This window comes from Marmota marmota, unplaced genomic scaffold (assembly GCF_001458135.2).
Source record: "Marmota marmota marmota unplaced genomic scaffold, marMar, whole genome shotgun sequence".
Lineage (NCBI taxonomy): Eukaryota > Metazoa > Chordata > Mammalia > Rodentia > Sciuridae > Marmota > Marmota marmota.
The window spans coordinates 65,643,373-65,667,279 of NW_025999842.1; the positions used below are offsets into that span (position 1 = coordinate 65,643,373).

Consider the following 23,907-nt stretch of genomic DNA (forward strand, 5'->3'; position numbering starts at 1 on the left):
ACCCAGGGAACCTAACCACTGAGCCACATCTGCAGCCCTTTTTAAATTGTTTATTTTGAGACAGAGTCTTGCTAAGTTGCTGAGGCTGGTCTTGAACTTGTGACCCTCCAGCCTCAGCCTCCTGAGCACCTGGACTTTACAGGCGTGTACCTGTATGCCGGCCTGAATTTTTAGTTCTGCTTGTTTTTCTTGCTAATGGGCTTGTTCAGTAGAAGCATGATAATGTCTATATATTGGACTAGAGCATAGTTTGATCTAAATATTTAGCCAGTTTGTACCATAAAAAAAAAAAAAAGACCAAATGCTTAAGTATTTCTGCTTTTTAAAAGTTGCCTTGATCAAATGTTGAAGACAACGTTTGCTTTGTAACAGCCTTTCTCAAAGCGTCCAGGAAACAGGACTACTGCGATTTGCCAACCCTCAGATCAGGACGGCATTTGGGTGCCTATGTGAGAAACAGATAGTGAAATATAAAATACCATAGGTGTGAAAAGGGGAGCAGTGTTTTGCACCTCATCAGCCATAGAATAAATGGAAGGATGCAGAACACAGTATTAAAAATTGAAGGAGACTTTAGTATCTGTAAGGTTATTTCCTTTACATAATCTTAAAAGTTGAGATGCGCAAGTCAGCCAGGGATGAAGTAACCATTTAGATCAAAAGCTGCTCTCTGGGTCGCTTTCATCCCCTTGTCTTCGAAGCCCTCGGTGGGTGTCTGTGGAGCCAGCTGACCACTAAGAGGACCAGCCCAGGGAAGGGTTCTCTCCTGTAGGGTGGACACGTGACTCCCGCGGCTGGGCCAAGTCTGGGGAGAGGTGCTGCGCTCCGGAGGCGGGGTGGTGGGCGTGGCGGGTGGGCGTGGCCCGCCTATAATTAGCGGGGAAGTGCCCTCGCGGGTCGCTTTGCGCTGCGGCTCCGAGGACACCTCGGCCCCCCTGGAGCTCTGCGGTGACTGGCTCTTCGTTCCGATCACACCTAGACCTCAGCGGGTTGGTAGGAAGGAGGCTGAGCAGCAGCCAGCTGCCCAAGAGGGCAAGGACTGGCCCACTGATTGGCCTCTGGACTTGTGCTATTAAAATATGCTGGGGACCATTACGATCACAGGTGAGACACGAGCCAGACCCTCGGCGACCGGCCTGGGGCGAGAACCGGGCTTTCTTCCCTCTGCCCTGCATTTGGGTGGGCACCCTGGGAGGCCAGGCGCGCCTTTTCATCCAGAGCTGCTCTTTCATCTTTGCCAAAGCAGAAATCTTCCAGAAGGCGCTCATGGGAGCGTGTATTTTCCGTTCAGGTTGTGGAGTAGCCTTTCCCTTGGTAGGGGGCTCCGGCGGTGCCATGGGGACCGAAACTGCAGCAGCCAGCAGAATAGAAAATACCAGATTTGTGCGAATTTGAAAATAAGGCGCGAAAGCTTAATCTTTCGCAGTATTCACAAACCAAAAAAAAATCCTGATTTTTTTAGAAACTGCAAGTGTTTGGCCTTTTGACTTGCTTATTAGGAACTTTGAAGACAGGTACACTTGGTGGTTTAGGAGGCTGAAGTTTGAGCTCTGGTTTAAGGGTGGTCAACTGAAGTATGTATGTATATATGAACTTTTGGCAGTACTGCAAATTGAACCTGGAGCTTCTCCATGTTAGGCAAGTGCTCTACTACTGAGCATAAACCCAAGCCTTAAGTGGAGGTATGTTTAATAAAGCTATATTTACTATAAACTTACCCATTTGAGCATTAGTAAAAAAGTTAAAAATGTATTTTTCTTAGCTTGTTTTCTAGGAATCTGGCAATATGAAGTATAATATTTAATTCCTACATCTAGAAAATAAGTTACTTACATCAAACTTTTAGAATGTACTTATAGTTCCTCTAACTTGGTATTTGATTATCTTAATGCAGTTGTAGGATGGCCTGGCTTCTTCTTTGGGAGCCTGCACATTTTTTTCTTCCTCACTCCCCCTCATCAAAAAAATTCAACTCCATTTGCTAATCTAGATTGATCAGAGAGCTCTTATTTAAATATTTGAGATCAGTGCTGCCAGATCTATGTGTTTTCTTAAAAGCGCAGTATAGACTTTCTAGGAGTTAAATGTTTTCTCAATCTAACTACTTTGGCAAAGCCTTGTTGTCTTGTGGAATTTTAAATCAATGTGAAAGTTTAGCAAAACTAAAAATATCTCTCACTTCCTATAGATTAGCTTGTTTACTTTGAGATTTCCTTCATATTCCTTCCCCCAACTTAACTTGATTAGCTTTACTACCATTTACCAGTACGAACATTTATGTGATATACGTAAGAGATTATTATTAGACAAAGTGAAAAAGTGAAAAACACAAGATTCATGATTTTCCCAAGTCATTAATTTTTCCATGTTTGAAGTGTGCAAATATCCAGTCCTGGTAGAGGCCACCTGAGGTGTGTCTTGTGGGAGTCATAGAGGAGGGAGGGACTTCTGAGTTCTCACTTTTTTGGACACTTTTTGTATACAAGATATTTATTATACTCACTGTTTAATTATAGTTTGTCACATGTCCAGCTTCTTGTGGGAAAGGAGGGTGGTTCTTAAGCAGTAATTAAGAGTTAATAAACTTGTGGCACTGGAGGGAGCTTTTAACAATGGATTCAGATAATAATGATGGAACAATCAATGAACAGGAAGGTTTGGAAGGACTATCTGATTTTTAAGACAATCTTAAGTGGTTGGGCCTATTCTGAATTTTTTTGCTGTTGTTGGTGCTAGAATTGAACCCAAGGATACGTTACTACTGAGCCACATTCCCAGCTCTTTTTAGTTTTTGAGACAGGGTCTCACTAATTTGCAGAAGTTGGCCTTGAATTTGGCAGTCCTCCTGCCTCAGCCAACCAAATTGAATTGCTGGGATTATAGATATGTGCCACCATGCCCTGGTGAATTTTATTTTTATTGCAATGTGGATATGGAGGATATGGAAAACTGTGCAAAATTTAACAGCAAGTAGACATTTCATGATGGAAAAGGTAAGGAAAAAAAAAAAAGCAGGGTGTTGGTGGTTTCTGTCTCTCTCTCTCTTTTCTCTCTGCAAGTTATCCTGACAAGGAAAATTTGTAATCAGTCTTTTCTTTTTGGTTCTGGGGATTGAACTCAGGAGCACTTAACTACTGGGCCACATCCCCAGCCCTTCTTAAATTTATTCCTTAGAAACAGGGCCTTGCTAAGTTACTGAGGCTGGCTTTGAACCTGTAATCCTTCTGCCTCAGCCGCCCAATCCACTGGGATTGTAGACATGTGCCACTTTGCCTGGCTATAATCAGCCTTTGAATAGTTGGTCAGAATCATGAAAAGCAATGAAAGTTTTAAAACATGGTGTAGGATGAATTAAATATTCAAAGCTCTCATTCTCTGTGGAGTTACTCTTTTAAATAAAGGAGAAAAAAGTTCCTGGAGTCCTCTTCAGTACTATGGAACTTGAGGAGGCGGTGTCCAAGCTTCACAGTTCATAACAGGACGGATAGTGCTTTTGTAGGAACTATTGAAGAATGAGCTTTCTTTTCTGAAAGGTGGGAAAAAACTATCTCTCAATAGTAACCATTATCATTTCTCTCTGTTTCAAACAACTGAAACTATGCAGCAGAACTTGAATTATGCAATGATGGATTATTCACGTTTCGTGCTGCCATTCCTGAGGTCTCCTTTCCCTTGTGTCCCATTAGCAATAACAGCCTAGAAACTAGAGCATAGTGATTTGACACAGTGATGAGAGAGGGCCCCTTCCTTACTCACACACCAGGCATGCCAGCAAAATATCTTTTCTGTTTTCCTTAACTCATAAATTTTATTTAGATTTGCAGGTATTATTGATACTTGGCGAACTTTGCAAAGGTATTGTGAGGGGGTAGGGCCGCCCCGCTCCTCCACCCCCCTCAATACTGGGGATTGAAACCCAGGTTTGCTGTACTGCTGAGCTATATCCCCAAAGCCTTTTTAAATCTTATTTTGAGACAGAGCCTTGTTAAATTGCCCAGGCTGGCCTCCAACTTTTGACCCTCCTTCCTCAGCCTCCTGAGTCACTGAGATCACAGGCATGTGCCATAGCACTCAGACAATATTATTCTTTATCACCACAGTAAGCTGGGGAAAACAGCTTTACTGTTTTAAGTATTCATGCATATTTTTGAGTATGTATAATGCATGCACCTACCTATGCAAATATTCATGCATATTTTTGAGTATTTATAATGCATGCACCTACCTATGCAAATTGTTTTACAAGAGAAAAAGAAAAAAAAAACCAAAAAACAAAACAAAAAGCCTGCATGTGGCTGTTGAAATCTGCTGTGGATACAGAGTAGTTGTCCAGAGATTTGGGAGAAATGAAATCGGTACCTTTGCAACTGCTAAGATCAATGACCATGCCTATTGAGTGCCTATTTTGTCAGGTATGTTCAGTACTTTGTGCACATCATAACTTATTCCTCACATTAATCCTGCAAAAAGTGGTTGTTTAACCCCCTTCTTATCATAAAAGTAGATTTCTCATGGTTTGATAATTTATCCAAAGCTTCATAGCGACTAAAGAAGTGTAACTATAGAGTACCTTGTAAAAATTTGACCTTTTTCTCATTTTATAGAAGATGGTAATAATTGCTTAGTGACACCCACAATTTTTCAAGCCTGTCCAGACACGAAATGTGAAGGTCAAGACCAGGGACGATGATGATGTCACCTGTCAGCTCCTGTACAGGGTTTTACTTCTCTGAGTTTGAATCCCAGTGAAGCATCTCCCCTTGGAGATTCTGTGGCTTAATGAGCTTTAGGACAAGGGGGGTTGGGTGTGTCAGGATAAGGGGTGGATTTAGAATGCAGGGAATTCCTGGAAAAATTCCAGGACAGTGCTACAAGTTGTGGGGGAAAGTTAACCAGTTCCAGATGTCATAGTAAGCCATCGTAATGTGCCTGGGGACCGAGAACCCTGGTTATTCTAAACCTAAAAAAATGAATGTTGTAGCTTTTGTAATATTGCACTTCTATTTCTCTGCTAAAAATGATGTGTCACTGAAACCCAACAGCAAAGTTCAGATTATAACATTAAAAAATTTTTAATATTTAATTGGACACATTCCCTAATGTTTTAAGTATCTAAAGCAAACAAATTACACTTCTGTTTATTTATTGTACAAATTATACTTTTATCTCTTAATCTCTGTAGTCATCCCTTGGCATCTGTGGGGAGTTTGTTCCAGGATCCCCTAAGATACCAAAATCTGTGGATGCTCAAGTCCTTTATATAAAATGGCATGGTATTTGCAAATAAACTACACATATCCTCCCATATACTTTATTTTATTTTTGGTGGGGTACTGGGGATTTAACCCATGAACACTTTACTACATAGCTACATTCCCCAGGCCTTTTTATTTTTATTTTGAGACAAGACCTCACTAAATTGCTTAAGACCTTGCTAAGTTGCTGAGGCTGGCCTTGAACTTGAAATGCTCCTGTCTTAGCCTCCCCAGTTGCTGGGATTACAGGTGTGTGTTACCACTCCCAGCCCTTCCATATACTTTAAATCATTCCTAGATTACTTACTAGGCCTAATAGAGTATAAATGCTTCAAATAGTTATTATACTATTTTTTAAAATTTTATACTATGTTGTTAGGGAATAATGACATGGAAAAGATGTCTGTACATGTTCAGTGCAGACAGTTTCCCCCCCCACCGCAAAGTATTTACTATCTAGAAACAAGATATTTATGATGTTGTTTCCACTAATGGTAGATGTGTAAGAACCTGTTCACACCAAAACACACACCACACACGACGGTGTTTGGGGTGGTACAGATGGCCTTGTGGACCCTTGGAGGGGTCTTTTTCTCAACCCTTTTTACATGTCTGGAGTGGGAGAAGATGGAAGACTTGCAGGGGCAGTGTGAAGATGGAAATTGCTGGCCACTCAGTTTTTTTCAGTAGACACCCTGGCCACTCCCTTTCCAGTGATTTGGCCATCTCAAATCTCTCCTGATATCCTTTCTAGCTCAATATCATCCTCAGTGAGGCAGTGAACACCATGTCTGTGCTGCATAGTACTTGAGAAGTTTGCTGGATTGATGGCAGTGTCCTTCCCGGTGGGGAGTTGCACATGAGTGAATGCCACACCATGTGAGCAAGGCCCACGCTAACACCGGTTGTTTCTGTGGGTGGACTTTTGGGAGAGTTGCTTTGATTTTTTTTTTCTCTTCCTATCCTTGGACAAATCAAAGGCAGATGATAGTTCTGTAGCTTGGTGATAAGGTGTATGCTTTGTATGCCTGAAGCCCTCCGTTCCATCCTGAGCACCAAAATATCTATAGTGAGTTGATGTGTCAAAAATGGTGAGAGAGGAGGTTTTGAAATGATAAATTAAAAAGTAGATTTTTTTTTTTTTGCAGTGTTGGGGATTGAACCCCAGGCCTTATGCATATTTGGCAAGTGCTCTACACTGAACTACATCCCCAGCCATTTTTAAAATTTTATTTTGAGGCAGCATTTTGTTAAATTAATTGTACAGACTGACCTCCAACTTTCGATCCTTCTGTTTCACTCTCCTGAGTGGCTGGGATTACAGGCATGCAGTACTGTGCCTGGCAAAAACAAACACATTAATAGAAGGTTCTCGTGAAGTGCAGTTGTGAATGGATTCTGCTAGGTGAAGCCTGGACAGGCCAGCAGTGGACCTTCTCTCTTGGAAGCCTGCTCCACTGTGTCTTACTGGTTACCCAGCAGCCAGGCCTACTGGTTCCCTTCCTTTCCTGCCACCCCAGATTATTGAGTCATTTTTTTTAAAAACCCATTTAACCGCCTTCCACTTTGCTAAGTTATCATCTCATTGAGCACCAGCGCAGGGAGCATGAAAAAAATACCTTTGCAAAGGTGTCTGCTGAGCCATAAACTGGACGAGAATGATGGAAGGAAACGGTGACATCTCATTTGGGATCTCCACCTCCAGCCAGAACCTGGGAAATGGGGGATTTGGAGGGTACTGTACACAGTTGGGTCACAGGAAGCACAAAAAGTGAGGTGGGGAGGTAAAGAAGGGGGGTCAACACAGAAGGAGGTCTGAGGCCCTATCCTGACCTGCACTGGTCCAAAATGGAGTGATGGACCTGCATCTTTAAATAGTGCAAATAAAGGCAAAGAAGGGATAGAAGACTGACTTGGGGTATGGGTGCCCGTATTCTCCCCTTGAAATGTTTCTGTTGAACGTCAGAGGTGAAAATGGGCACCCCAGAGCATTCCATTTACAGAATTTGAAGGTGTACCTGAACCCAGTTGGTGGGATTTCTTCACCATGTGCCTGTCCCTCCTTGTAGTTCAGCAGCTGAAGTGGGTCAACACTGCCCCCTTCTGTTCAAACACTCTGGGATTTGGACAATGGTTTTTATACTTGTGAATGTCTAATGCACATTGTCCAACAGTAGGGGGACATTTATCCATCATGCAGTCATTAGGTCATCGTTTTGAAGGCTGTTGAATAACTCACCTGGAAAAAGTGTTAAGTATTAATAGTGATTATTTCTGAATGGTACTTTATGGAAATTTCTTTCTGATTTCTGTATTTTAAAGTCTCTACAGTTTATTTGAATTATTGTCGGAATTGACGAACGTTAAATAAGTAGTTTCATTCTGAAGAAAACAACGAAGACAAAAGTCACTATCATTTTTATTTTATTATTATTAGAGACAGTCCACTGATAGGCTAATCTTTCCAGGCAATTCCAGTTAGGGCAGTGATGGCTATTACAGGTGAGGACACTTAACAACTGAGATTTTAGGAAATTTGTCTTGGGGCCCCAGGTTAGGAAATGGTAAAGCTGAAACTTAAAAGCCAATCTGTCCAGGGTCTTCCTCTTTATCTGAATCCTCTTTCTCTTTTTTGGAGGTGGGGTGTAGTTTTCCTATTGTTAAATACTTAGTTGAAATTTATATCTTAGTATATAGCATATCAAAGATAAATGGCCTCCTCTAAACTGATAGAAGGTGGATATTACTCTCTTCATTTTGTTTTCTATGTTTTTGCTAGATATCTGCAGCTTTGTGTTTAAAACAATAACTTCAAACTGACAAATTTGCAAATATAAAAATAATACAAGAAATGTCCATATGCCCTTTAGCTGGATTGACCTATAGTTAACGTTTTTCTTCATTGGAGCCAGCACGCCTGTAATCCCAGCACCTTGGGAGGCTGAGGAAGGAGGAACACAATTTCAGGCCATCCTGGGCAACTTAGTGAGACCCTGTCTCTAAATAAAAATGTAAATGAAAAATAAAAGGGACTCAGTAGTAGAGCCCCCATTTATTTTATATCCCCTCCTAACCATTTCTTGGGAAACAAAACAAACACCAGAACCTAGATTTCTGTTATGGAGGCATAAGATATAAATTTTAAATTTTGAGATAGGGTTTCATGGAGTTGCTGAGGCTGGCCCCGAACATCCGATCCTTCTGCCTCAGCCTCTCGAGTCATTGGGATTACAGGTGTGTGCCCCCACAACCAATCCCTTATGGTTCACCTTTTTATTCTTTTTTCTCCTAACCCTGGCTACCACTGATCTTTTCCCATCTGCACAGTTTAGCCCTTTCTGGAATGTCATATAGATTTAGAATCATACAATACATAACCTTTTCAGATTGGCTTCTTTCACTTACAATATGTATTTAAGGCTCCCCCTGGGGGCTCTTAACCACTGAGTCACATCCCTAGCTCTTTTCTAATTTTAATTTTTTAAATTTAAAGACAAGGTCTCACAGACTTGCTTAAGATCTTGCTAAATTGCGAAGGCTGGCTTTGAACTTGCAATTTTCCAGCCTCAGCCTATCCAGCTGCTGGGATCACAAGTGAGCGCACCATGCTTGGCCTCCTCCCTGTCTTTGCATGGCTCGATAGCTCATTTCTTTTTAGTGCTGAATAATATTCTGTTGCGTGCATGTACCATCATGTATCTACTCAACCTACTGAGGGACATCTTGGTTGACTCCAAGTTTTGCAATTATGAATAAAGCTGTCATAAATATCCATGTGCGGTTTATTTGTGTTTACTTTTCAACACATTTGGGTAAATACCAAGGAGCACAATTGCTGGGTCTTATTGTAAAAAGTATGTTTGGTATAAGAAATTGCCAAACTCTTCTCCCCAGTAGCATATGGCATTGCGTTCTCCCAGATGCCATTTTTGAAGTCGGTGCATTCCTTTGTAAGCCAGTTGGAGGGTCATAGCTTTGTACAGGAAAATTGTGCGATGTCCGAAGTTATTTTTTCCAGATTTTAACAATGTCCCTCTTTTTTTTTCTCCTTTCTCTCTAGTACTGGGAGTTGAACCAACGGTGGGGGTGGGGGTCAGCCACTGAGCCACATCCCAGCCCCCCTTCCCCTTGAATATATTTTATTTAAGAGACAGGGTCTTGCTGAGTTGCTTAGGGCCTCACTAAGATGCTGAGGCTGGCTTTGAACTCTCAGTCTCCCAAGCCACCGGGATTACAGACGTGCGCCACTGCCCGCCCCCCTTTTATTCAGTACCAGAGATTGAACCCAGGTGTGCTTTACCGCTAAACCACATCCCAACCGTTTTTTGAGACAGGCTTCACTCAGTTGCCCAAGCTGGCCTCAAACTTGCGGTCCTCCTGCCTCAGTCTCCCAACTCCCTGGGATCAGTGGTGTGCAGCAACGTGCTCGGCTAGAATTCACAGCTCTTAGCACCCAGCAAACCCTCCGCCTGCTGCAGTCACGGAGCCAAGCGGGGTTTGGAGCCCAGCAGCTGGAGGAGCGGAGCGTGGGAAGCAGATGGTGGACCCAGCAGCGGGGATGTTCAGCGCCCAAGGCCAGGTCGCCAGGACTAGCTTTCTGCCTCCTAAGGTGCCTGGCCGGGCTCGGGCGAGACCCGGGGGGCGGGGCTCGGGCTGACCAGGGGCTGTCGCGGCCACCCGGGAACCAGCAGGCCTCTGTGACGCGCGCAGCGGCCCCCCGGGGCGGCCCCGTCAGCAGCGCTAAGGGCATCCGCTCAGGGCAAGGCGCGCATTCCGCGATGGGGCAGCCCCGAGAGGCTGGCCGGGCCTCACGGGCCCCTGTCGCTCTGCCCCCGGCCGGCGGAGCGCGCCATGCCCTGGTGGAGTAGACTTTGCCGTGAGTAGCGCGCCCCCCAGCGGCAGCCCTCGCCCTGCGCGGCGGTGGCTGGGATCCCGAGAGCCACCTCCAGGGAAGGCTTTGGGTGGGGTTTTCCAGCCTTCTGTCTCCCTGTCCCTTCCTTGGAAAAGTCAGCCTGCTGAGGGCAGCACTCAGAGAGAGGGCAGGAAGGGACGGGGATAAGAACAGCGCCCACCGCATCCCCCCAAGGGCTGTCCAGTGGACCCGCATGCCTCAGGGTTAGTTAGCCAAGGGACCGGAAAGACAAGGCCTCCTTCTGGGTCCTATAAGCGTAAGCCAAAGCCCCCAATCATGTCCTTAATCCAACCCGGAGATGAGATGAAAACAGTTTTGAACACAGCTGCAGTCCACCGCTTCGTTCCAGCGGACACAGTCCCGGGAAGCCAGTTGGGATACAGAGGCTGAGATAGGAGGATCGCCAGTTCAAAGCCAGCCTCAGCTACTTAGGCCCTAAGCAACTCAGAGATACCCTGTCTCTAAATAAAATAAGAAAAAGAGTTGGGGATGTAGCTCAGTGGTTAAGTGCCCCTGAGTTCAATCCCTGGGGGTGTGGGGGGAGATAGACAGATAGATAGATAGATAAATGGCCATGGGAGGTAGAAAACTATCCACGCTGCAAGACCCTATGGCTGAGCAACAGTGCCATGTCCTACCTAGACAACAGGAGAGGAGGGCGGTTGTGCTACCCTAAGGCCCAGGGCTCATCAGATGTGTAATAGCCTGGTGACATAATGGAAACCAACTTTTAGGAAGCATGGCCTCCCTCCCTCTAAGGTCTGTGTAGGTTGTGCCTGGCGCAGAGGGCAAATAGAGGGTGAGATCCAAGCGCCCCAACGCTGCGCATATCCAATCTGCACCCAAACTGCAAAAGTGCAAGCTGGGCCAGCCAGGGTGTCCTGTCTGGAAGATTATTCTGACCCTAGCAGTGTCTAGCATTGCTTAGGTCAAAAGAGACTACAGACTATTTGACCAGTTACGATTTTTAAATGTCCTACGTACTTAAAAATGTCCCTCTAAGCCCACAGGATGGGAGAAAATCTTTGCCAGCTGTTCCTCTGAAAGGATTAATATCCAGATCAATAAAGATTTTAAAAAACTTAAAACGGCACCAAAAAGCCCAAAATAACTCAATCAATAAATGGGCAAAAGAACTAAATAGAGATTTCTCAAAAGAAACACAAATGACCTACAAATATATGAGAGAATGTTCAACATTCCCACTAATCAGGAAATGCATATCAAAACTATACTAAGATTTCATTTCACTCCAGTCAGAATGGCAGTGATCAAGCACACAGACAGTAATACATGCTGGCAAGAATGTGGAGGTAAAGATGTACATTGTTGGTGGGACTGCAAACTAGTACAACCACTCTGGAAAGCAATATGGAGATTCCTCAAAAAACTAGGAATGGAACCACCATCTGACTCAGGTATCCCACTCTTGGGAATTTATAAAGTAAAAATCAGCATACTATAGCAATCCAGCCACCTCAGTTGTTTGCACACCACAACTCATAATAGCCACGTTATGGAGTCAGCCCAGATTTCCGTAAATAGATGAATGAATTGAGAAAATGTGGTGTTTTTACACAATGGCGTTTTAGCCATAAAGAAGAATGAAATTATGGCATTTGCTGGAAAAATGGATGGAAAGAGAGAACCTCATGCTAAGTGAAATAAAGCTAGTCTCCAAAAATCAAGGTTGATGGTTTTCTCCTATGTGGACGCTAGAGCAAATGGAATGGAAAGAAGGTGTAGTGGGGGTGGGGCTGTGGCTCAGTGGTAGAGCACTTGCCTCACATGTCTGAGGCTCTGGGTTCAATTCTCAGCATAAAAATAAATGAATAAAATAAAGGTCCATCAACTAAAAAAATTTAAAAAGAGAAGGTATGGGGGGATTAGGTATCATAAAGATACAGGGAAGATTAATAAAGTAAAAGGAGATCAAGCAGGAAGGAGGAGGGAAAGGAAAGGGGAGGAAAAGAGGCATGAATTTTTAAAAATCATGCTATGTGCATGTATAAATATGCCACAGGTAACTTCACCTTTCTGCATATGGGGAAAGAACCAATTAAAAATAAATTTTGAATTAAATGGAAAATCAATAGAATTGTGGGAGGAAATAGGGGGAGGGAAGAAAGGAGGGAAAAGCTGGGAATGGGGACTGGAATCAAATTCCTTGCGTGTACAGTTTTGTCAGGACGAACCCAGCTAGTGTGTAGAACCATACTGCACTAATAACAGGAATCCTGAAAGTCATATTGAATGTTGCCGAGCTCTGATCCAGCTACCAGGGAATGGTTTCTGCTCTGCCAACTGGCCACTGTTCATTATTTTTGTGTCTCTAGTTTTGACTAGAATCATTCTAGTCCTCCCAGAATTAAAAAGTTGCAAATTGAAATTGGGGCTTAGGAGATGGGGGAACAGTGGTGTGTAGAAAACGTGCTTCCTCCCACACATTTCCTAATTCCAGAGAACCCCAAAGTGTTCTTTTACTGGTTTTCCCAAATGAATATCCAATTCGGGACATAGCAGGCATCTCTTAATTGTACTATTCCTCAGTTCAGTTAGCCGCCACTCCTCCCAACACCTCCATCCAGTTCACTGAGTCACATTAGGTTGCTTTTTACCTCCAGTTATTTTTAAAATGTCAAACCTCCTGAAAAATATAGCAAATATCTATATGCCCTTGACTTAATTCACCAGTTATGGAGATCTTACCACATCCTCTCTGCCCGCTTCCTTAAAATATTTGAAGGTACTGCACACAACCCTTTTGTGGTTTTGCCTGATTTTTGTCCTTCATGACATTGACTTTTCAGGCCAGGCTAGTTCTTTTACAGAATATCCTTCACTGTGGATTTGATTTTCCTCATGGTTTGATTGTTTTGTGTTGGTATCAGGAGCACTGTAAACAGGATTTATGGTCTTCCTCGGTGCCTCTCCTAAGGAGGCAGAATAACATTTGGTTCCATTCTTGAGTATGTTAAGTTTGATCCTTTGGTTCATTGACACTTGAAATACCTATAATCCCAGCAGCTCCAGAGGCTGAGGAGCTACATCCCCAACCAGGAGGATTGCATGTTCAAAGACAGCCTCAGCAACTTAGTGAGGCCCTAAGCAACTTGGTAAGACCTTGTCTCAAAAAATAAAAAGGCCTGGGATGTGGCTCCCCAGTGGTTAAGCACTTCTGGTTTCATCTCTTGGTACCAAAATAAAATAAAATGAATAAAAAGGGCTGGGATGTGACAAGTCCCCATGAGTTCCATCCCTAGAACTGGGGCGGGGGGTGGGGGGGAGTAATCTGTGTGTTAATGCTCTTTTCACCCAGTGTTTTCAGCCTTCCTTGATTCTCGACTGAATAACTATTGCCTTTTTTTAAAACCAGCCTGGTGTTTGTTGGAGATGCAACCCTGGAACCCAGGGCCTCACACATGGTGGGAAAGTGCTCTACCACTGAGTAGTACTTTCAGCCTAACTCATTAAAATGAGATTTACAATTTGTAATTTTTCTAAATCTAATATTCAAAAGAGAATGACTTCAAGGATCAGTGTGGAAGTTATATCTGTTTATTGAATTTGTGTGTGTGCATGCGCATGCACACATGTACGCTGGGAATTGAATCCAGGGCCTTGTGCAGCTGGGCTGAGCTATATCCCCAACCAATTGATATTTTTCATAACAAGTACTTCCCGCTCCTCAGTTTTTGGTGTCATTCTCAATTTGTGGTTCTCTCTTCCTCTCTTTCTCCTCCTCCCCCACTTGCCCTCTCCTTCTCCTTCTTTTTAATTCTGTGTGCTATAACCCATCAGTTCATGCCATTCCTCTTTTTATGCTTCAGAGTGGCCAGTGGGAGCCCCTGCAGACTGGCCCTCCCGTTCTCTCACACACCTTACCAGCTCTTGGGTACCTCCTTTTTCTCACAATAAAGCCAGCGTTCTACAACCCAGCCTGGAATTTCTCTATAGAGTTGGTCTCAGGGACCTGCCAAGATAAGTCTAGTTAACACATAGAATGTTCCCTCCTTTGGAACTGTGTAGATACCTAGCTTGCGTTGTTATTTAGCTTACACTTCTTACTCTTCGTTTTCTACACAGTGGAGGTTATATCTAGACCTGATGGGTTCCATTTGGAACCTGTGGGTGTGGGGTGTGATTGCATTTGACCATGCAGCAAAAGATAGGCTATCTGAATCCCATAGGACCCTTAACCTTATCCTGAAATACCTGATGTTAATGAGAGTATTAATTAGTCATGTTTCAAGATATATTTGGTTTCCTTGAACTGTACTTATTTTTCCCCCTTCTCCTCACTTTTTGTTAATAGTTGGACAGAGCGAGTCTGAAGATGTGAGGGAAAGAGACTCTGATAAAGAGATGGCTGCCCAGTCTGCCGTTGTTGAGGACATCACGAAGGACAGGCAGGAGGAAATGCCTGAAGTCATCGAACAGATCCCTTCAGAAAGCAATTTAGAAGAGTTAACCCAACCTACTGAGTCCCAGGCTAATGATGTTGGATTTAAGAAGGTGTTTAAGTTTGTTGGCTTTAAATTCACTGTGAAAAAGGATAAGAACGAGAAGTCTGACACTGTCCAGGTGCTTGCCGCCAAAAAAGATGAAGTTGAGGGAACAGAAGGGTCAAATGGGGCCGGTGACCACCAAGAGCTCAGCATGGAGATCAGGGAGTCGGCATCCAAAGAAAGTGAATTAAAACAATCCACAGAGCAGCCAGAAGACTCCCTTAAGCTCGAGCAAAGCAACACAGAGGTTTCTCTTCAGACTGAGTCTGGTCAGGGGTCAGAGGAAGGCAAAGACGAAGGGGAAGAAAAAGAACCCACCAAGACTTCAGAATCTCCCACCAGCCCGATTGCCAGCGAGACAGCATCGCCCTTCAAGAAATTCTTCACCCAAGGTTGGGCTGGCTGGCGCAAAAAGACCAGCTTCAGAAAGACAAGGGATGATGAGTTAGAAGCTTTGGAGAAGAAAAAGGAGCAAGAGCCAGAAAAGTCAGGCGCAGAGGAGAAGACAGAAGAAACCTCAGAGGAGCAGCCACGGCCACAGGAACCCACGGGAGGTGTAGACGAGGTCAGACTATCCGGTGAGTTTGAGAAGGTGGAGCTGCCTCCCGAGGATCCAGGCAGTGGCTTGCAGGGCTCTTCCGAAGAGAAGTGCGCTCCACTGGCAACAGAAATCTTCGATGACAAAATAGAAGTCCAGCAAGAAGTCATTGCAGAAGTCCATGTCACCAACGCCATTGAGAAGAAAACAGAGGAGCAAGAATCAGATGTGGAAGACGCGGGAGAGCCCTCACCACCTGAAAATCTGGTTGAAATGGAAGCTGGAGCCGCCGAGGAGCTGGTGGAGACGGAAGACTTGTGTGTCTCCAGAGAAGAAGGTCCCCAGCCAGCTGAGCTGAGTGCCCACGAGCAGGGGATGTCTAAACACCCTGAAGGCATCGTGAGTGAGGTGGAAATGCTGTCATCACAAGAGCGAATCAAGGTGCAGGGAAGCCCCCTCAAGAAACTCTTCACTAGCACTGGCTTAAAGAAGCGTTCTGGGAAGAAACAGAAGGGGAAACGCGGGGGCGACGACGAGTCAGGGGAGCAGCCTCAGGCTGCAGCAGAGTCTCCAGACAGCGCCGATGAGCAGAAGGGCGAGAGCTCCCCTTCATCCCCCGAAGAACCCGAAGAGATCACGTGTCTGGAGAAAGGGATAGCAGAGGGACACCAGGAAGGGGAAGGGGAAGAGGGAGCTACTTCCGACGGAGAAAAAAAGAGAGAAGGCATCACACCCTGGGCATCTTTCAAAAAGATGGTGACGCCCAAGAAACGGGTCCGGAGGCCCTCGGAAAGCGATAAAGAGGATGAACTGGACAAGGTGAAGAGCTCTACCTTGTCTTCCACGGAGAGTGCCGTCTCTGAAATGCAAGAAGAAACCAAAGGAACCGGAGAAGAGCAGAAGCCGGAAGAACCAAAGCGCAAGGTAGACACGTCTGTGTCGTGGGAAGCTTTAATCTGTGTGGGGTCATCCAAGAAAAGGGCAAGGAAAGGATCATCTTCTGATGAGGAAGAAGGACCGAAAACCACAGGAGGAGACGGCTACAAGGCAGAGGAAGCCGGCAAAGACAAAGAGACGGGAAGCAACACCATCCTTGCCAGCTCCCAGGATCAGGATCAGGGGCCAGGAAGTTTCTCCCCCGAGCCAGCCGGAAGCCCCTCCGAAGGGGAGGGTGTTTCCACCTGGGAGTCCTTTAAGAGATTAGTCACCCCAAGAAAAAAATCCAAATCAAAACTGGAAGAGAAAACCGAAGAGCCCGGTGTGGAACATTTAGCTTCAGAGGTTGAACCCGGGAAGGAAGAATCTTGGGTCTCAATTAAGAAATTTATTCCAGGCCGTCGGAAGAAAAGGTCGGATGGCAAACAAGAACCAGTCGCGGCCGAAGACCAGGGGCCAACAGAAGCCAACGAAGATGATCCCGATGTCCCAGCCGTGGTACCTCTGTCCGAGTACGATGCGGTGGAGAGGGAGAAGCTGGAGGCACAGCAGGCCCTCCAAAGTGCAGAGACGTCCCAAGAAAAGATGCCTGTGGATGTGTCTGAGGAGCTCAGCAAGAATCTGGTTCACACGGTGACTGTGTCCGTCATCGATGGGACAAGGGCGGTTACCGATATTGAAGAACGGTCTCCTTCTTGGATTTCTGCTTCAGTGACAGAACCCGTTGAACAGGCAGAAGAGGAGGGCATTCCATTAATTGGGGAGGTCACTGAAAGAGAAGTCATTGTAGAAGAAGCCCCCGTGGTTATGGAGACTTTGCCGGAGAGCAGAGAGGCCCAGGATGTCACGATGGCCAGCGAGGTGGAGTTGACTTCTGAGGCGGTGACGGCTGCAGAAACCACCGAGGCACTGGGTGCCGAAGAAGCAACGGAAGCCTCGGGTGCCGAAGAGACTACGGAAATGGTGTCAGCAGTTTCCCAGTTAACCGAATCCCCAGACACCACTGAGGAAGCCACCCCTGTTCAGGAGGTAGAAGGTGACGCGCCAGACATGGAAGACCAGGAGAGGCGGACTCAAGCCGTCCTGCAGGCTGTCGCGGAAAAAGTGATAGAGGAATCCCAGCTGCTGGAGACCCGTGGGCCGGAAGGTGGGATCCAGATCTCACAGAAAGAGGAGCCCAGAGCCCCAGAGGTGGAAGGAGCAGAAGAGGGTCTGAGGAGAGAGATGGAAGTACCTGGGCGAGAGACCAAGGCTGAGCACTCCACCCCAGGCCCTGTCCTTACCCAGATCAGCCTGGAAAGCTCTGAAAATGTTCCTCACCTCCCGGCGAGTGCAGAGTCCAGGAAGCCTGAAACCACGTGTCAAGAGGAGACTTTAGCTGGGGTCAAGTCCCAGGAGAATCCATCGGAAGAGGCTCATCCCCCTGACTCGACTGAAACTCTGACAGACAGTGGGACCAACGGAAGCACCCCCGTAGCAGATTTTGAAGCCCTGGATACCATGCAGCAAGATGAAGTCGTGGAAAGCCAAGAAGATGATGCGGGCGTCTCGGGTACCCAGTCACAGGTCACACTGGCAGAGGCTGTTCCTGGGCAGAAAGAGGGGCCTCCCTCACCACCTCATTTTCAATCCCAAGAAGAAAATATAGAGCAATCAGAAATGGAAGGAAGTCTAGAACATAGAGATCAAGAGGTGTCAGTGGAAGCTGTACCCATTCTATCCAAGACTGAGGTGATTCAAGAGACCGGCCAGTTTGCTGAGGAGGAAGCCAAAGATGGAGAGTATGTCGAAGAACTCGAAGCGCCTTTACACACAGACAAAAGCATCAGCCAGGAAAAGGTCACTGAGGTTGCCCTGACAGGTGAAGTGACCATAGGAGCGGAAAGCCAGAACGATAATACTGAACTCCGGAGCCCGAGTCCAGAGATGGCAGCTCAGGGGGAAGAGGAGAAGACAGAAGCAAAGTCAGCGCAAGTGAGTGAAGAAATCCCTGAGCAAAAACCAGCTGTTCCCGGATCTGAAGAGCCCAGCCAGGAACTGGCTGAGACCGTTAGTGTGCCTGGCCTGGACGGGAGACAGGAAGGGGGCAGCCTTGAAGGAGTCTCTCCTGGCCCAGATCAAAGGGGAGTGGGGTGCACAGAGGTTCATGTGCAGAGCTCTGAGGCACTGGCATCTCCAGCAGCAGTGGAGGAAAAGGTCTTAGAAGAAACTGTCGAGATTTCAGAAACAGGTGAAATCTTGGAGTGTGCAGGTGCACGTTTAGGACCAGAAGGGAAAACCTCTGAAAAAGAAGACTCGATTCCTCAACCAGGGGACACCACTGTGCTCGTGGGGCCCGAGCCTCAGGCAGAATTCATGCCAGTAATCGTATCTGCCACTCCCGAAAGAGGCCTGCCCTCTGACCTGGAAGGAGAGAAGAGCACATCACAGAAACAGAGGTCAGACGAAGACGAGGAGCAGACTGGTCAGCAGGAAGGCCAAATGAGTATAGCCAGAGACGATCCCCTGGGCGAAAATGAGGCTTGGGAACTTGAGACCAGGAGCAGTAAGTTTGTCCAAAACATCATTCAGACAGCCGTTGACCAGTTCACAGGGTCGGAAGAAACAGCCACAGGTATGCTCACAACTGAATGGCAGACGCAGACCCTCCTGGTGCAAGCTGACAGCCAGGAGGCCACAGAGAAACCCAAGAAAGAAGAAGAAAGTCAGGAATCTGCACAGGATGAAAGGGAAGCTATTGCAGCCCAAGAGGAGCCAGAGCTCACTGCTGTGCATCCACCACTTGCTGATGCTTCCCAAGATGTGAGCACAGCTTCTGAAAAGATCGTGACCGCTGAGGTCAAAAGTCCCAGTGTCAATGACCAGCAGGGCGAAGAGCTGATTCTCTCATCCAAGGCCGAGGGAGATGGAACAGGAATGAAGTCTGTGTCGGATGAGGGTCAGGCTGAATTAGGAGAAAGAACAAAGAAGTCGCCATTGGAGTCCAAAGAAGACGAAAAAGGAGATGCTGACCACCCAGAGAACCAAAGCTCAACCCTGGCGGATGCTGATGCCTCGGGAGACTTAACCAAAGAGTCCCTGGATGCCAATGGACCAAAACCGAAAGAGGAGGAAGATGCCCAGGAAGCAGGATTTCACGGGGGAAAAGTGCACAGTGAGTCAGATAAGGAGCCCAAACCCCAAACAGAAGAGGAGATACAGAAACACGAGAGAGAACTGGCAAGACCCGAACTGGCAGAATCCTAAGACATCGTGTAAGTAAACTTCTTTGTCTTCTAAAGAGATTCCCCCCCTTTATTTGGGAATCAAATAATTATGATTATTAATTTTTTTCTTCATTGAAATGCCATTTAGTCTTTTTGGTGTCACAGAAATAATGGCTTCATTTGAACCCTGTGGAACTGCTTTAGAAGAGGATAAAGGGCATGTGTGTGTTTGGCTGAAGGCATAGGAGATACACTGTGCACACCCAGCCTCATATCAACTGGTTTGTTGAGTTTTTTGTTTTATTTTGAAATAACTAGCAGTCAAAAGGAGTGTAGGGCTGGGGTTGTGGCTCAGTGGTAGCGCACTTGTCTGTCATTTGTGAGGCACTGGATTCCATCCTCAGCACCACATAAATATAAATAAATAAAATAAAAGTATTGTGCCATCTACAACTAAAAGTATTTTTTTAAAAAAAAAGGAGGTTTATATCCGAGTGTTTGAATTTTTATTTATAGTTCTTTAGAAACAAGTATATTTCCTGCTCCCCCTGTGCCCCTCCCCCCACCTACCAGCAGCACTAAAAAGTGTTTTCTGAAGTATCCAATGCATATGGACCTGATAGGAAGTACTACTACATCCACAAGTTTTGTGATATTTTAGCATAATATAATGTGGACCCCTCTAGCCTTTCTTTTTTGTGTGTGGTTCTGAGGATTGAACTCAGGACTTGGGGCATATTGAGCATGCACTCTATAGCTGAAAAAGACCTCCCTAGCCCACTATCTTTTAAAAATGTATTTATTTATTTTTTTTTATATTTACTTTTTAGTTATAGGTGAACACAATATCTTTATTTCATTTTTATGGGGTGCTGAAGTTTGAATCCAGTGCCTCATGTGTGGTAGGTGAGCGCTTTACCACTGAACCACAACCCCAGCCCAATGTATTTATTTATTTATTATATTTGGTAGTGGGGAGTGAACCCAGGGGAACTTTAACCCCTGAAATATACATCCCCAGTTCTTTTTATTTTAAGATAGAATAAGTTGCTGAGAGTGGTCTTGAACCTGTGAATCCTCCTCCCTCGGCCCTGTCACTGAGATTACAGGTGTGTGCCCCTGCACCCTGCCACGTTTCTTATTTTTAATGGAGGTAAACTGTCATATTATTGGGATTCTCAGTTGCTGCAGTTCACTTGGACGGCTCTTCTGTTTTAATTAATAAGGGGGAAAAACAAGGTTTTATTTACTCTGCTTCTCACTTCCTTCTGCAGTTAAACTCATCGTATATTTGCAAGACCAGAGTGTGAAAACAAGTCGTGGAGAAGATGCTGCTGAGACTTGAGACCAACGTTTCAGAACTTTGAGAACCGGAATGTCCACTGATCCCACTCCTAGAGCGCCCCCGACAATCCTGAGGCTTCATCAGGAGCTATAGCCATCTCACAGTTCCTTTGTTCCAAGACCACCTGTATTTTCCCTTGTTACCTTATAACATTTCTGATTTAAGGTTCTGAATTCTTAACCTGGAACTGGAGTTGGCAATACCTGGTTCTGCTTCTCAAACTGGAGTATCATTCTTTATGTATTTGTGTATGTGTGTTTAAGTAATCATCCCTCTGTGTTTATTGTATGTTTTTTCTTACTGTGTAAGGACACGTGCAACATAGCACATGCCCTTTGTGTCACACACTATATGATGGGATGTGCAGCTGTGGGGAAGCCTTGGAAAGACTTAAGCCTCAATGATAACCTGTGAAAAACAGCTTCTGAGAAATAACATCCCTAATGAGAAGGTACAGTTCTTACTTTAAAATTCACTAATGCTCAGGTCCATGGTAGAAGCACTCTGAAATCCATCACTTTCCTATTATGCGCAATGAGCTAAAAAAAAAAAAAAAAAAGCAGCATTTTGAAAAATACAGTATGTTCCATTGTTACTGTGAGATTTTTCTTTCTAGTCCAGGGACGGTTGGAAAGAAGGCCTTTTCAGTAGCAAATGAAGTCCTAAGTCCTTGCTCCCAATTGTTACTGTTGTTTGGACAGATGAGTGTGCTGATTCTGAGGCAGAGTAGTGAGATGTTTTTTTCATGTTATGCAGAAAAAAATTGACTGTTGTAAGTTTTTGATTTTTACTCTTGTATGCTGGGCTGTATTCAGAGATGGAGTCCGGTTCTTTACAAATGGTATTTTGATAGATACTGGATTGTGTCTGTGTCATATTTGTGCCCCTTCTTTTAAGAACAATGTTGCATTATGTTCATTTGGATAAATTGTGATTTGACAACTGATTTAAATAAAATATTTGCTTCACTTAGATTTGCTGGTTTTATTAGGTACTAGGAAGCCCAGGACCAACGTTTACTGGGTTAGAATAAGATGATGACAGTGGTAAGACAGTAGTAGGTAAGCTGGTGCTTTCTAATGTCATCACTACATGAATCCTCACTTTACACTGGTTTGAGTTAGATGTTCAGAGGAAGTCTCAGCAGTAGTTTTTCAGACTGACATTTCTGGTACAGTTTCTCGTCTTAATTCCTGAAAAAGCCAGTTTTCTTTGTTAATATTTGGTTTCAAACCCCAAATGGCAGATGTCTTCAAAAGGAATTTTTTTTTGGTGGTGGGGAGGGGTGGACCAGGGACTCAACCACTCAACCACTGAGCCACATCCCCAGCCCTATTTTGTATTTCGTTTAGAGACAGGGTCTCATTGAGTTGCTTAGCGCCTTGCTTTTGCTGAGCCTGGCTTTGAAGTTGCAATTCTTCTGCCTCAGCTTCCTGAGCTGCTGGGATTACATGCCTGCACCATCGCCCCTGGCTCCGAAAGGAAATTTTTAAGAAGACTTAATAGTACAAAATGCCTTACCTAAAAGTTGACTTGATGGCAGGGTGTGGTGGTGCACACCTGTAATCCCAGCATCTCTGGAGACTGAGGCAGGAGGATCCCAAGTTTGAGGATCCCAAGTTCAAGGACAGAGTTGGGACAATTCACTGAGACCCTGTCTCAAAAAAAATAAAAAGGTGGTGAAGTGCACTTGGTTTAAATCCCTAGTACACTCTCCTCGTGCCTCCTCCTGCCCCCGCCAAGTTAACGTGATGATTCTTACATAAAGGATTTTGTCAGACAGCTGTCCCATAAAGAACAAGCTATATGTATATATAGTATATGTCACCTATAGTATATAGTTGTGCTTTTCCTCATATGAAACTGGCCTGGCAAATATGCATAAATTCGACTTAACCTCAGTACTCCAGTTTGAGAATTTAAATTTTAACTGTCAATGATTTTTAAAAAGGTAAACATTCTAGAAAGTTACTTAGTTTTAACAAGAAAATTTGGTAGTAAAATTGGAAGTAGTTTTTCTTATTTTAACAAATCTGACTACATACAATTGGTCATATTAGTACGACACCTCATGATAACTGTATCATAACATTTAATATCCTTTTAGGAGTTCTTTTCATAGTCACCCGTGCATAATTATTTGTTTTTGAGATGGAGTCTCTCTGTAAGGATCAAGCTGATCTCTAATTTCTGGGCTCAAGTGATCCTCTTGCCCCAGCTTCCCCCACAGATGGAACTACAGGCACGTGCCAGTAAACCCAGAATACTGTGTATTAAGTAATTCAAATGTTATCATCCTCCAATTTAAAATCCTCTGACTCCCACCTCTACCCACAGAGACTTTTTCAAGGATAATGGAAAGTATGGGAGATGACGGCTGTTCATAGTGTTTCTCTCTGTAGCAGAAAGAAACGTCACCGTCCCAAGCAAGTTAAATGTGTGTCGTTGTCCTTTCTTACCATGTGTGACCAAGTGACAGGCCATCACAACTGGCTTTCCAGTGATCACTGCTTCATGACTGCTTTTTGTATCAACGATGCCTGTGTGCCCTGGATTGCTTCTGTATAAGCTATACATCAAGGGCTGTGTAGCAATATTTGTTTTATTAACGAGAACGCCAACAGTAGCCAGTTTTATAATTTTAAAGCTGCCGTTAATTTATAAGCATAATCAAATGTAAACTGCAGAAGTTTGAGCAAGTGCCTCAATTTTGCTATTTTTGACAATAAAATATTTGCATTACCATGGAGCCATGGACAATAGAAAACAATGCTGCAGGGCTTATAAGCTCAGGCTGGGGATATAGCTCAGTTGGTAGAGTGCTTGCCTTGCATGTACAAGGCCCTGGGTTCTAATCCCCAGCACAACAACAAACTTGTAAACTCCTGCCTCTAGTCATTGAGGAATATAAAGTGTTCCCCCTCAGGTAATGTTGCTTGACGTACCCATGAGTTGCCTCTCTCTGTATATAGATCCTTTGTTCCAATGTTTTCCTTTGATGTTTGGAACTAGAGATAGGGGCTGCGAATTTAGCTTTAAATGTAAGCTTTAAGCTTAGCAGTTACCTCAAATATTTTTGGTTCCTAGTTCTGTTTGGGGTCCAGTTTTCATTAAATAAAAAGCAATGTAATTAAATTTTCTTTCTGTAATTTCACTTCGATTCAGTTTGTAATGCTGTTCTCTTCACTGCTGTGATATCGGTGTCAC

At 44.7% G+C, this 23,907-nt stretch overlaps 1 protein-coding gene across 2 annotated transcripts; it reads left to right on the forward strand.

Annotated features, from left to right (window-relative positions):
• The first annotated feature begins 892 nt into the window (after positions 1-892).
• Akap12 (A-kinase anchoring protein 12) lies at positions 893-21,672 on the forward strand. Of its 2 annotated transcripts, none has more exons than XM_015502257.2 (3): positions 893-1,104; positions 14,483-19,403; positions 20,630-21,672. In XM_015502257.2, exons 1-2 carry the CDS (start codon positions 1,080-1,082, stop codon positions 19,393-19,395), a joined length of 4,938 nt encoding a protein of 1,645 aa, XP_015357743.1. In that variant the 5' UTR covers positions 893-1,079; the 3' UTR covers positions 19,396-19,403; positions 20,630-21,672. The 2 variants fall into 2 exon arrangements, with proteins under 2 accessions (XP_015357743.1, XP_048655869.1); XM_048799912.1 differs by lacking the exon at positions 893-1,104 and adding an exon at positions 10,092-10,131.
• The last annotated feature ends 2,235 nt before the right edge of the window (positions 21,673-23,907 follow it).